The following is a 13244-nucleotide window of genomic DNA, read 5'->3' as shown; positions in this document are numbered from 1 at the left end:
TGAAGGACACCATGGGTACACGGCCTCCTCAAGAAGAGAGCAGTGTGAAGTAAAAAGAAATTTTCATTCCTGGTATGGAGACCACCTGAAAATGGCCAAGGTCAGATTTTGAGGGGCTGAGGGCTGAGTTCAGGACTGAGTGGCTGTAGAGCCCCAAGAGGCCACTCAGACCTATGGTGTTTGGAAATGCTCACTTCTGGAGGTGGGACATCTGTGTCACGGAAAGACGAGGGAGCTTGTACCGGGCCCATCCTGTACTTCCGTCTATGTCCCTTCCTCTTGCCCTTCCCCTGCAGCCCCTGCAGTGTCCTACGGCAGAACCGGGTGACCAGAGAAGGGTCAACGGGCTGTGCTCCACCCCATTGTTTTCTTGGTTTGTTTTCTCTACAGGTTCCAGTGCCCCCAGTTGCCCGAATATCTCAAGTTAGTTTTCAAAGTTCCTGTGTTTGGGGACACTTTGGCTTCAGTGTCTGCGTCCACTCTTCTACTTTCTCACCTTACCCTAGTTCCTCCTTGCTCCTCCCCCTTCCCCTGCTCCCTCCCTTTTCTCCTCTTCCCCCGCCCCCTCTTATTTTCTCCAGTCTCCTCTCTCCCACCCTCTCTCCCGGTCTCAGTCTGACACACCTGTCTGGTGGCTCTGTGTCCTGTCACCTTGCCTATGTCTTTATAGTTTCCTCCTCATCTCTGCTTCTCGCCCGACTTCTGCGTCACTCTGCCACTGTCTTTGCACTCCATGGCCATTCCATCCACACACTTGGTGCCTGGGACAACAGGGTCACCAAATCTCCCAGGGTGACTGGCCTCAGTGAGGGGTGGGGTCTGGCTCAGACAGGTGTGGTAAGAAGAGGCCAGCTTCCAGCCTGTCGACTGCTGGCCACTTCCCGGAACTTTGAGCCCAGCCTTGGAGGGAAGAAGCCTCTTGTTCTCTCGGGCAGACCTGCCAGGCAGAGAGCCCTGTGGTCCCTATGCAACAGTAGCTCATCTGGACGTGCTTCCGTGTGCTTACAGGACACACACCTGCCTCTCTGGCCTCCCCTGACCCCCAGCCACTGTGTGTCCTGCCATTCCTGTTGCCGCATGTGCTGATGTCTCCATGCCACCAGTGCCGAGTGCTCCATGATCACACGTGTTCACACATGCCTTGGGCTGTCTGTGCCACCCTGCTCAGAACTCAAACTAATTCCACCTCCCCCAGGTATGCGAGACCACCCGCCTATTCCTATCACCGACCTGGCAGACAATATTGAACGCCTCAAAGCCAATGACGGGCTCAAGTTCTCCCAGGAATATGAGGTAAGACACCCACCACCACCCCCACCATGTGGCCTCAGTCTACCCAGGTCAAATTCTGTCTTGTCCCAGGTCCCAGCTGGGGCTAGAGATGTAGGTTTTCGTGGAATAGCCAGGGAGGCCAACAGTAAACTTCAGTTGGGTGCTGGGCCCAGCCTATAGGCTCACCACAGCCCTCTGGTGGTCACCCCCGGGCATGCTTCAGAAGGCTCTGTTAGGTGCACAGGCTAATGTCCCCATGCTAGCGGAAACAGACACTGATCTTGGTAACAGTGGATATAGTAGCTGGTCTCTGACAAAAACGGGACAGCACTTCCAGACACTAGACACCGTCCTCTTACTTGGTCCCCCATGGAGTGCTACTATCAACAGTCTTGTCATACGTACCAGAAAGCAGGACTCCAACAGGGTCAGTAGTGGAGCCATGACAACCTGGACCTGCCCTGTGCCTGACTCCATGACCATCCACACCTCAGGCTTGGATAAAACAGTGTTACTGAGTCTCCCGATGGTAACCGTTGTCAGTGAGGAGCAGGAAGGCTGTCCTCAGTACAGCTCTCCCCCCCTCCCAAGCCTCCCCGTGATCGCATGTGCACTCAGAAGTGCACAGTTCATAGATGGGGGCATTAGGAACCCCTCCAAGTGTTCACTTTACTCTGGTCTTGACCTGTTTTCTGGGAGTTCAGACTTTAGGGTCAGTGAGCTTCTATCCCACCGATGAGCTCATTGTCAAGGATAATTGAGTGTCCCCCAAGCCGTCTAGTCAGGGAGCCTTGCTAGAAAGGAAGTGATAAGGAGAGACCCCTACCCCTTTCTTTGGGAAGCACGGGTGATGTCGTCTCTGCTGCTGTGTCTGCCTCTTTTCGCCAGCCCTTGTCGTAGGCCTCAGAAGATGGCTGATGGATCTGTTCAGCTGGACCCAGGGTGTTGCTCTCTTCTAGTCAGGTGTCCACTCGGAGTTATGTTTGGGGAATGTATCCCGGGTCCTGGAACTGCCCTTCTAATGGGCCGTGGGCCAGGTAGATCCCGAGAGTAATAGGCGAGGCTTCCAAAGAAGAAAATTGAGCTTGGCGGGTAGACGGATGAGCATGTCCCCACACAGCATCCATGCCGCCACCGCTGCTGCTGTAGAGTGCTCGCTGCCTCTGGAACAGAGCGTGTAAGCCAGGCATTCTGCGTTTAGCTTGGCTTCTGGCCAGAAGGCCATCCTTTTCCTTCACCAACATTCATCCTTGTCTTCTCCCACACCTTCCCATCCTCCTAATAAGGTTCTGCCCGTCGTGGCTCCCAGGGCGCCCATGCGCAGCAGTCACCTTGCCGTCCGCAACCCGGTCCTGCCATCTGAGCTTTCTTTAAAGGACCTGCTTTGTCCTAGAGGCCTTCCCTGGTTGCCCAGATCAACTGTGGGCTCTCCCATCACTCTTTCTCTTTCACGGTCTGTTAGTCATTTATCATACTGTTGCTAGCATCCGACTGTGCCAGTCCGTGTGCTGGATCCTGGACATGTAGAGACAAATGGCCTTGGGACAGATAATCAATGCTGAGTGTGTGGTTCTGACAATGTGTGCTGAAATTATATATAGCAAACATGACGGTGGGTGTGTCCAAGGGGCGAGTCCTCACAGGAGTGGTGAGCCAGCCTCTTTGGAGAATAATGAGGCTAGGACCAAACTGGAGGAGACTTTGTGCTATAGGTGTTGGATTCTGTCCATCTGCAAAGTAGGATAATAACCATACCCGCCATGAGGAAAGAGATGCAGAAAGGCACATAGCTGTGTGGAACAATGCTGGGGACATCATGAGTTCCCACAGGGACATAGCAGTTAGCGTTGTTGTGGCCTGGGCCAGTCAAGAACACTGGAGGCTTTTCAGTAGGAAATTGATTCTCAGTTCTGCATGTTGTTGTTGTTGTTGTTGCTGTTGTTGTTGTGGCCAAAGGACAGAGTGAGTGGAGTAGGACGAGAGGAGGCAAGGAGGTACAAAGCAGAGCTAGGTGCCTAGCTGAGGGCAGTGGCAGCCAGTTGAGAGGCTGGCTGGGCTTCCTGGGTGAGTGAATGATGCCGCTCTCCTCCAAGAGGGAGTCTCACAGTCAAGCCTGCTTTGATGGGAAGCGGAGAGGCCGGCCTTTAAAAGGACTGGCGTGCTTAGAGGCACTCAGAATGGTCCAGCATTTGACATACCGTCATAGGCTCTCCTACAATACAGCCTCTAACAAAACTAGGCTGTCTTGAGCCCCTGGCAACAGGATTGTTTACCTGTACACCAAGAAGGTTGGGAAAGCACCTAAATCCGCATGCGTTGTGTGCCCAGGCAGACTGCGAGGGATTTGTGCTGTGAGGCCTAAAGTCCTTGTGAGATTGTCTGAGACAAAGGAGCATGTCAGCAGGGCCTTTGGCTCCGTGTGTGCCAGGTGTGTCTGTGACAGGATCAAGGGGGCTTTCCTTACTGAGGAGTGTTGTGAAAGTGTTGAAGGCACAAACACAGAGTCAGAAAGCAAAATAAATATGCAGCTTTTGTTGGGGGGGGTTGGGTTTTTGGGAAGGTTGAGACAGGGTTTCTCTGTGTAGCTTTGGCTGTCCTGGACTCACTTTGTAGACTAGGCTGGCCTCGAACTCTCAGCAATCCGCCTGCCTCTGCCTCCCGAGTGCTGGGATTAAAAGTGTGCATGAATATGTAGCTTTTTTAAGTAATAAAAGTCAAGGCTTGGTCTATAGTTTAAAAAAAGGGGGGGGGGGGACTGGAGAGACTTGTGCGTAGAGGTGACCAGGGAGCTGCAGAATTGTCAGGACAGCTCAGCATCTAAGCATGAGAGTCCTGTGACTGTGGGGGGAGTCAAGTGGCTCAGGCAGTGACACACACAGGTCCCAGAGCCGGTGTGAGGATGGCAGGCCTGGCCTAGTTGGTGAACAGTAGGCCACTGAGAGGTCCCAGCTCAGAGAAGGTAGATGGTGTTGCTAAGATTGCCCTCCAGCTCATCCACCACCCGGGGCACAAGCATATACATGTGCACACATGCATTTCAGGACAGAGAGAAAAGAAAACCATCTTGTGAATGGGCTATAACTAATGTGGTAGAGTGCTTGCCTGGAATTTGGCAAGCCCTGGATTTGATCCCCCCAACACCACACAACTGGGTTAGCACCCACACTGTATTCCCACCGTTATCTCATAGCACGGAAGCAGGAAGTGGGGGGTTCAGGGTCATCCTTAGCTACTTAGCAAGGTCAAATCTAGCCAGGTACCGTGAGATCCTGTCAATGAAAACCATTTCCATAGCAGTGAAAGGGAAGAGGGGAAGCAGGAGAAGATGTGGAGTGAGATGAGGGTCTGGTAGCGATGTGCAGGAGCCCAGGTCCTTCCTACCTGCCGGGGAGGCCGGGGTAAGTGGACAGGCGGAGTACGAAAAGCCAGAGCTGGGCAACATGCAGCAAGGCTCTGGAGCCCTGGGCGTTTCCAGCACGGCCCCGGCAGCTGCGGTTGCTTTGATAACCGATGCTCATTTCCCTAGTTGGGTATGGGGGTGGGGGAGTTGGCGGGGCTGTCTCGTGCCCCACCCCATCCGCAGCCACTGTCTAGTGTGGAAGTTTTGAGTCCTCAGTTTGTCGCTTTCTAGACTTGGGATGTGTTGGCCCTGTGGCTATGGAGTGTAGGGGCACTCAGTTCTGCCGAGCAGAGCACCGTGGCTAGGTCTCCTCCACATGGCCCTCACTCTCCCTGTTTCCTCCATTTCTGGCAGTCCATTGACCCTGGCCAGCAGTTCACGTGGGAGAATTCCAACTCGGAAGTGAACAAGCCCAAGAACCGCTACGCAAATGTCATCGCCTACGACCACTCTCGAGTCCTTCTCACCTCCATTGACGGTGAGCCAGGGCCACATGGCCCCGTTACCCCTTCGCGCTCCTCCCCACTGCTCTCTAGAGTGCTCGCAGGCACAGAGGGCTGGCCTGGGGCCTCCATCATAACGCTCTTCCGTCAACAGGTGTTCCCGGGAGTGACTACATCAATGCCAACTACATCGATGGCTACCGAAAGCAGAACGCCTACATCGCCACGCAGGGTCCGCTGCCTGAGACCATGGGCGATTTCTGGCGGATGGTGTGGGAACAGCGCACAGCCACAGTGGTCATGATGACCAGGCTAGAGGAGAAATCCCGGGTGAGGGGGACGGGCGGGAAATGACTCAGTGGCGCTGTGTACCGCCTTCTGTGAAGTTTTTCAAGGGGCCCCCTAAGGGCTGTGGTTTTCTTAGAGTGCTGTCTCATTTCCCTGGGTACCGGGGAACTGCTGGGATGTAATGCAGTGTGTTCACGGGGTCTCAGGATGTTAGTATGTTTCACCAAATGCTGTCATTTTCTGGAATGTTACTATGCTCCCCGGTTTCTGGGGTGCTCCTGGGGTGTTCACATGTTCCCCAGATGCCAGAGTGTTCCTGGGGCACTCACACATCTAAGTTAATTAGTGGAAAGAGCTGCTGATGTCTGCTTTTGCACTGAAAAGCATTGACTGGAACATAAAATTTACAGAGCTTGAAAATGGGGCATAAATGTTACGGGTAAATTTGGCAGAAAATGTGCCTGGTGCGATCTGGCGTTGAATAAATAATTTTCAATTATGGTTCTCCTTCAGCCAGTGAGGGCAAGGGTGGTAGCCTAGTGTGATGAGGCCTGGTGAGGGAGAGGGAAGGTGAGAGTTCAGAGCTGGGGCCCCTGTAGCCAGGCAAGCTGGACCTTTCCCTTTGCTTCTGCCTATAACGTTGTCACGTGTACCTTGTCTCCTGCCCTGCCCATCCCCCTCCAGGTGAAGTGTGATCAGTATTGGCCAGCCCGTGGCACTGAGACCTATGGCCTCATTCAGGTGACCTTGGTGGACACTGTGGAGCTGGCCACGTACACCATGCGTACCTTTGCACTCCATAAGGTATGGCCCTGAGTGCCCAGTGCTTGTCTGCCACTTAGACTGTAAGGACAGTGGCCTAAGGGTTATGGAATGGCAGGGAGTGACCTTGGGCTCAGGGTCTGGGAGGTATGTGAGGGGTCGTCACAGCCTGTGTCATGTGACTGTGTCTGATGTGACTTGGACTATCACCTGAGAGTGGTCGGTGTGGCCCCTTCCCTGCGTCTGTGGCAGGCAAACCCCAGACCTCCTCATCACTATTGACTCTTCTGCAGAGCGGCTCCAGTGAGAAGCGCGAGCTGCGACAGTTCCAGTTCATGGCCTGGCCAGACCACGGGGTTCCTGAGTACCCAACTCCCATCTTGGCCTTCCTGAGACGGGTAAAGGCCTGCAACCCACTAGATGCAGGACCCATGGTGGTGCACTGCAGGTGAGAGAGTACGGAGCTACCAGAGGGATAGGGCGGGAGATGAGGAGACCACTGCCCTAAGCTGTGTTCTTGTCCTCAGTGCTGGTGTGGGCCGCACGGGCTGCTTTATCGTCATCGACGCCATGTTGGAGCGAATGAAGCATGAGAAGACAGTTGACATCTATGGCCACGTGACGTGCATGCGCTCACAAAGGAACTACATGGTACAGACGGAGGACCAGTATGTGTTCATCCACGAGGCACTGTTGGAGGCTGCCATGTGCGGACACACCGAGGTGCCTGCTCGCAACCTGTACGCCCACATCCAGAAGCTAGGCCAAGTGCCTCCTGGGGAGAGTGTGACTGCCATGGAGCTTGAGTTCAAGGTGGGACTCCAGAGGGCCTGCTTGACTCCGGGGTCCCGGGCTGGGTCATGGGGAGCCAGGCCTGACAGAACCCTTCCTCTTCACAGTTGCTGGCCAACTCCAAGGCCCACACATCTCGCTTCATTAGTGCCAACCTGCCCTGCAACAAGTTCAAGAACCGCCTAGTGAATATCATGCCCTATGAGATGACCCGAGTGTGTCTGCAGCCCATCCGTGGTGTGGAGGGCTCTGACTACATCAATGCCAGCTTTCTGGACGGCTACAGGTCGGCATGCTTCTCGCCCCACCGTGCCCTTTGGTACCTTGGTCTGCTCCTGGTTGGGGGACTAGGAGCTTGCCCAAAAGATTAAGAGTGAGTTGGGTACAGGAATGAGGGCTTCCTGGAGGAAGGCTGCCCTCAGAGCAAGGTCCCAAGGGTCTAGGCAGTGTCGGGATAGATGGGGCAGCGGCAGCTCCAGCATGTCAAGTCTTATGTCACCCAGACAGCAGAAGGCCTACATAGCTACACAGGGGCCTCTGGCAGAGAGCACCGAGGACTTCTGGCGCATGTTATGGGAGCACAATTCCACCATCATCGTCATGCTGACCAAGCTCCGGGAGATGGGCAGGGTGAGCCCACCCCTTCCCCTAGGGCCCCGCTCATACCAGGGAGGTCACCAGCTACCCTTGGGGAAGATGCTCCTTTTTTGCTCTCGGCTCTCATAACCCCAGTTTCCCATATGCATAGTCTCGGGCTCTTACCAACACCTGAGGCATGCGTCCCAGAGTCCTCTGAAACGTGGCCTTCAGGTGACCTTCCCACCTGATCGTGCTGGGGTGCCCGGTGTTCTGTCCACAGGAGAAGTGTCACCAGTACTGGCCAGCAGAGCGTTCTGCCCGCTATCAGTACTTCGTTGTTGACCCGATGGCTGAGTACAACATGCCCCAGTACATCCTGCGCGAATTCAAGGTCACAGATGCCCGGGTGAGTGTTGGCCAGAGAATAAGCTCAGAAGCATGTTCCTAACACTACCCGAGCACGTGTGGGGTCCGGGTCTGCCCCCATGGCACATCAGGTCAAACCGCGGGAATGAATCGCGAACTGGGCTTGTTAGCTCCTAGAGTCTTCCTGTGAGCACAGGTGTTGCTGTGCTCCCAATCTAGAGGGCCTATAGCCTAAGGTACACACCCTGACCTTCCCTCCCAGGATGGGCAGTCGAGGACAATCCGGCAGTTCCAGTTTACAGACTGGCCTGAGCAAGGAGTGCCCAAAACGGGAGAAGGCTTCATTGACTTCATCGGGCAGGTGCACAAGACGAAAGAACAGTTTGGACAGGATGGGCCCATCACGGTGCATTGCAGGTGGGCTGTCCCCATGTAGGGCCAGGGGTGGGGCGTGGCACTGAAGGCCTTCAAGGCTCACCAGCTGAGGTAAGCTGAGGTGAGCAGGCCCCCTGACACGGCCATTCTCTGAGCAGTGCTGGTGTGGGCCGCACTGGTGTGTTCATCACTCTGAGCATTGTCCTGGAGCGCATGCGGTACGAGGGTGTGGTTGACATGTTCCAGACGGTGAAGACCCTCCGAACACAGCGCCCTGCAATGGTGCAGACAGAGGTACGTAGACCAGAGTAAAGGACCGGTGTGTCTCCCTACAACCCTCCACTGCAGCTGCAGCTGGCCCACACGAATGTGTTCCTGTTACAGCCGTGTGCAGGGGGGACACTTGTACTGCCTAACGTGCAGGGGGGAGGAGAGCGAGCCGTGGTCATTCAGTAGCTCTGTCCTGAGCTCCAGGGTCATGCTGCTGTCTAGGTCAGGGTTGAATAAAGCAGTCTGTGTAAGAGGCATCATCCTGGGTGCAGACAAATGGGCTGGGAATAGCGGAGGTGCATACAGGCTTGGGAGAGGGAAAGGGAGAGATGGGCCTTAGGAGCTTCGTCTGGAGAGTACCTGGGCAGTTCCATGGGTCCAGCATCTGCTCTGAGCCGGCAGAGGCTACTTCTGTGGCCACTGGCCGCAGCCTGAGTACTGTTCTCTGTTTGGAGTAGCTGTTGGCACTCTTTACACTGATCAAGCCCTCCTTTTCTCAAAGGACCAATACCAGCTGTGCTACCGTGCGGCCCTGGAATACCTCGGCAGCTTTGACCACTATGCAACGTAACTACTGCTCCCCTCTCCTCCGCCGCTCCCCTGAGGGGCTCCGGGGGGGACCCAGCTCCTCTGAGCCATACCGACCATCGTCCAGCCCTCCTGCACGGATGCTGTTGCCGGCAGAGCACAGCCCACTGGGATCACACAGCATTTCGGGGACATCGCCACACCCGTCAGAGAGCCCGGAACACCTGGGCGTGTAGGCGGCCTGGCTCTGGGCCCTTGTCCACCGGGCCGAGTGGAGCCCCGCTTCGAGCTCCCTGTTCAGCTCCGCGTTTCTCATGCTTCTCATGGGGTGGGGAAGGGGGCACAGCCTCCACTTTTTATACATTAGGCGGGGTAGACTGAGGGATCCTAGCCTTTTCCCTCCGACTTTCCTTTTGCAAATCTTTCACTGCAGATTGGGCTGCTGTGGAGTTGGGACTTCCTTTGTTTTCCTTTTGAGTTCACGTTGGATCCTTTCTTGTACAACTTCTGCTGAAGGACAGTACATGCCTTCCTCGGGCAGAGCTCGGGCCTTGCCTGGGCAAGCCGGCCGTGGCCCAGGAGGCAGCAGGTCTCCTGCCCTCCTCCAGCCTTTCAGATGAGATCCTATCCAGCCAAATGCAGGGAAACACTTTTTTTTTTTTGTTCATTTTAGGTTTTGTTTTTCCTTGAGAGCCTTTTTTTAGGCCCACAGACAGTGGTGGGTGGGGAGGCGATAGGAAACACATTCCCCCAGTGTGCATTTAACATTCATAGCCTACAACCACAGACGTGTCTGGGGGAGCCTGGCAAGGCGTTCCTCATCACCATCGTGTTTGCAAAGGTTCAAAAAACAAAAATATTCAAAAAACAAAAAACAAAAAAACCTTTTTTTTTTTTTTAACCAAAAAAAAAAAAAAAAAAAAAAAAAAATCACCCCCTGGCCTCTACTTCAGATCTGGAAGTGGGAGGCAACTGAATGTGCCTGGGGCTCACCATGGGCCCACAGAGTCTCTTATCATCCCCCAGCATTGCAGTGTGACAGGTGTTTGTAGGCTGTGGGTTCTGGCCGCCTCAGTAAATGAATGGCACAGGTGAGGGCCTGGGCCACGCCCCACACACCTCAGGGCCAAGCGGGGGCGTGGCTGGCCCCTTCAGGTCTAGGCCAGTGGGCCTGGTAGCACATGTCTGTCCTCAACAGGGGCCAGATTTCTCTCCTGGTTTGCAGCTGTCTTCAAATCCCCCAAGACTCGCTCTTTTCCACTCCTTCAAGTTGCCCTCACAAACCAATGTGGCAAGACTACTGGACTTGTATCCATGGTACTCTACTCAGTTTTACTATCTCAGCTTGCTGAGGGGCAAGGGGAGGGTCTCCTCCTTTGGGCAGCACTATCTAGATAGGTAAGTGGGGGCGGGGAAGGGTGCATAGCTGTTTTAGCCAAGGGACTCGATTGCAGACGTCCCCAGGTCTAGCTAGGCTAAGTCAAGATCAACAATCCAGGGTTGTTGGTGGTGGATGGAACATTCATTTTTACCTTGTGGATGCTAGTGCTGTAGAGTTCACTGTTGTACACAGTCTGTTTTCTATTTGTTAAGAAAAACTACAGCATCATTGCATACTTCTTGATGGTAATAAATTTGAATAATCAGCTTTCTTACACACCGGGCCTCTGTCTTGGTTCTCTCCCTACCTAGAGTGTGCTGTCTTAAGTCGGTGGTTAGGGTGGGTTCTGTACAGTCTATTCTGAGAGGGCGAGGAGGCCCAGCCTGAGTGCCTGTGACAGGGCAGCTTCCTGCCATGGCTATCCAGATTGAAGAGGCCAGGGCCAGGCCTGACCTGCAGCTATGGAGAGCATCCAGTGCTCTCACATCCTTCATCTCTTCTCACCTTGTGATGCTGTGGATTGCAAATAGAGGGTGCCACACACGAGTGTGCACGCACACACGCGCAGCCACACACCCATCACCTCCTCCATCTTCTCTCATCCTCTAAGGAATGGGATAACCTGTGGACTTAGAAAGTGATCATATGGGAATCGATGAGTAGAAATCCTGTGATTCTTGCCATGTGGACAGTGGACACACACAGCAAGACCCTCTGATGCAGTCTCGACACGCTGCTGGTCAGAAGGTCAGGCAGGACCTCAGGATCATGGAGCTTGTAGAGATGAGAGACAAACCAGAATAGAAATACCTAAGTCACACAGCAGAAAGTTGTCACAGACTTCGGGCACCTGGCCCTGAGGAAGGCCTACAGGTGACAGCTGACTTCGGTGTTTTTAGAGGGTGGGTAGAAGCCAGGCATGGTGGTGCACACCTTTAATCCCAGCACTCAGGAGGCAGAGGCAGGCAGATCTCTGAGTTGGAGGCCAGCCTGGTCTACAGAGTTCCAGGACAGCCAGGGCTACACAGGAAAACCGTGGGGGGGGGGGGGGTTGGTTGCAGAAATAGTGGAAAGAAAGTACCTAGTAGAAGAAAGGACCCGTGCAAAGGCTTGGAGCCCTAAGCCACAGGAAGCATGAAATTCCAAGAAGTGTTGTGAAACCCTAGGGCTGGGGAAGGGTAGGTGCAGCCAGGTCACTGAGTGGATGGTGAAAGGCATGCAGACGTGCCTGCCAGCAGGTGGCTTGCCTTGCATTGCCCTGGGTCAGTAGGCGTAGAGTCCCTCAGCAAGATAATTGCAAGATTAGCCGCAGTCAGCAGTGAATGACCCGAGGCCTAGAATGGGTCCCTCCTTTGTATCCTACACACCTGGTTTAGTGCCTGATCCATTTATATGTGTTCAGAAGGCAACCATCATGTCATGTTTTATGAGGAGGGGGCAAAGTCATAGATTGAGCCATGAAACACTGTCAAAGGAAGAGTAAATACCAAGCCTATTCTTGAGAAAGGCCAGCATTCAGACCTGACCCAGGCGGCCTCTCCACAGATCACTAGTCTTCACTAGTGAGGGCTTCCACCAGAGAAAGGCCAGAGCTGGGCCCTCCACACTGGTGCCTGTTTCAAAGAGTTTCCTCCATCCCCAACAGTATTAACCCTAACCCCTCCCCACCCCGGTACTTTTTATTGGTTGGCTTGGGGTTTTGTTTTTGTTTTGGAAACAAGGTCTCACTATGTAGACCAGGCTGGCCTGAGCTGGAACTCATTACATAGAACCAGGCTCAAACTCAAAGGTCTGCCTGCCTCTGCTTCCTGAGTTCTGGGATTAAAGATATAAGCCATAAACCCAGCCTCTTTTGTTGGTTTGGTTTGGTTTTGGGGTTTTGATTGGTTGGTTTGTTTGGGTTGGGGGGGGGTGGTTGGTTGGTTGGTTGTTTTAAGTAGGACCTCTTCTGATCCTCCTGCCTCTGCCTCCCAAGTGCAGAGCTTCCAGGAAGATAACCACCATCTCTGGCTTCATGGCGTCTAGGCAAGCGCTCCACCAACTGAACTCCACCTTTCCCTTGCTCTCTAAGTCTGTCCTTACCTTCAGGCATGCTTTCCTGAGGTCTCCTGGTGTTGAGTTTAGCACCCCGGACACTAGGTTTTTTAACCGGGCATCTCTCCTACTGTACACCCTCAGGCCCCACCAAACCCTTTCTATGTGGCTTCTTGTCCCTGTGTACATTCCCACGGCTTCTGGCCCAGGCCACCCACTCGCCTTCCAGCTTGAGGCAAGAGTCTCACCCTGTTGCTCAGTGTAGCTCCAGTTCATGGTAATCCTCCTGTCTTAGCCTCCTGAGCGCTGGGATTACAGGCATGAGCCACCATGCCCAACCCTAAGCCATCCTTTCCCAACCGGCCATTGCGTGCCTTCTACATGGTCTGCTTGTTCCCAGGCATGCCCTAGACGGCGCATTCTCACCATGACAGCCAGCATGAGCCTTCACACTCAGTAGACCTGACTGAAAAGACCCAGCAAGCCCTCAAACTCAGCCTTAGGTCCCTGCTTTCCCAGGCCTGGGGGATCAGGCCTCTGTGGTCTCATCTTTACCCTGTCTCAGTGCAACACTGTTTCTGCTGGTGAGGCTGGAGATGGAACCAGGGCCTTGCACATACTGGGTAAACTATTCTAGCTCCAAACCAGTTGTCTGAATTTCATACTTGTCCATCCTCTCGGCTCCAGACCTTTCTACAAGCATTCTCCCTCACTGTCTACCTGGGTGACTCCTGGGTTTTTCATTTGTTTGTTT

General features: G+C 54.1%; 1 protein-coding gene and 1 pseudogene across 12 annotated transcripts in view; both read left to right on the top strand.

Annotated features, from left to right (window-relative positions):
- Ptprf (protein tyrosine phosphatase receptor type F) overlaps positions 1-9315 on the top strand; it is an 82863-nt gene extending 73548 nt beyond the window's left edge. For 8 of the 12 annotated variants that reach the window (XM_051171917.1, XM_051171916.1, XM_051171910.1 and 5 more), the window contains 13 exons: positions 391-423; positions 1196-1293; positions 5027-5150; positions 5270-5445; positions 6088-6207; positions 6459-6613; positions 6693-6978; positions 7065-7243; positions 7461-7587; positions 7817-7942; positions 8165-8319; positions 8436-8571; positions 9050-9315. In XM_051171917.1, coding sequence (XP_051027874.1) covers positions 391-423; positions 1196-1293; positions 5027-5150; positions 5270-5445; positions 6088-6207; positions 6459-6613; positions 6693-6978; positions 7065-7243; positions 7461-7587; positions 7817-7942; positions 8165-8319; positions 8436-8571; positions 9050-9118 — 1784 coding nt within the window. In that variant the 3' untranslated portion in view covers positions 9119-9315. The remainder of the gene's footprint in view (positions 1-390; positions 424-1195; positions 1294-5026; positions 5151-5269; positions 5446-6087; positions 6208-6458; positions 6614-6692; positions 6979-7064; positions 7244-7460; positions 7588-7816; positions 7943-8164; positions 8320-8435; positions 8572-9049) is intronic. The other 4 variants (XM_051171918.1, XM_051171912.1, XM_051171911.1 and 1 more) reach the window with 1 other exon arrangement.
- Positions 3450-3792, top strand: LOC127211841 (60S ribosomal protein L34-like; annotated as a pseudogene).
- Positions 9316-13244: the final 3929 nt, after the last annotated feature.

The sequence above is a fragment of the Acomys russatus genome, chromosome 29, assembly GCF_903995435.1.
Source record: "Acomys russatus chromosome 29, mAcoRus1.1, whole genome shotgun sequence".
NCBI classification, from domain to species: Eukaryota; Metazoa; Chordata; class Mammalia; order Rodentia; family Muridae; genus Acomys; species Acomys russatus.
Note: the sequence above shows the minus strand (reverse complement) of the source record. Positions and strands in the feature narration are given on the sequence as shown.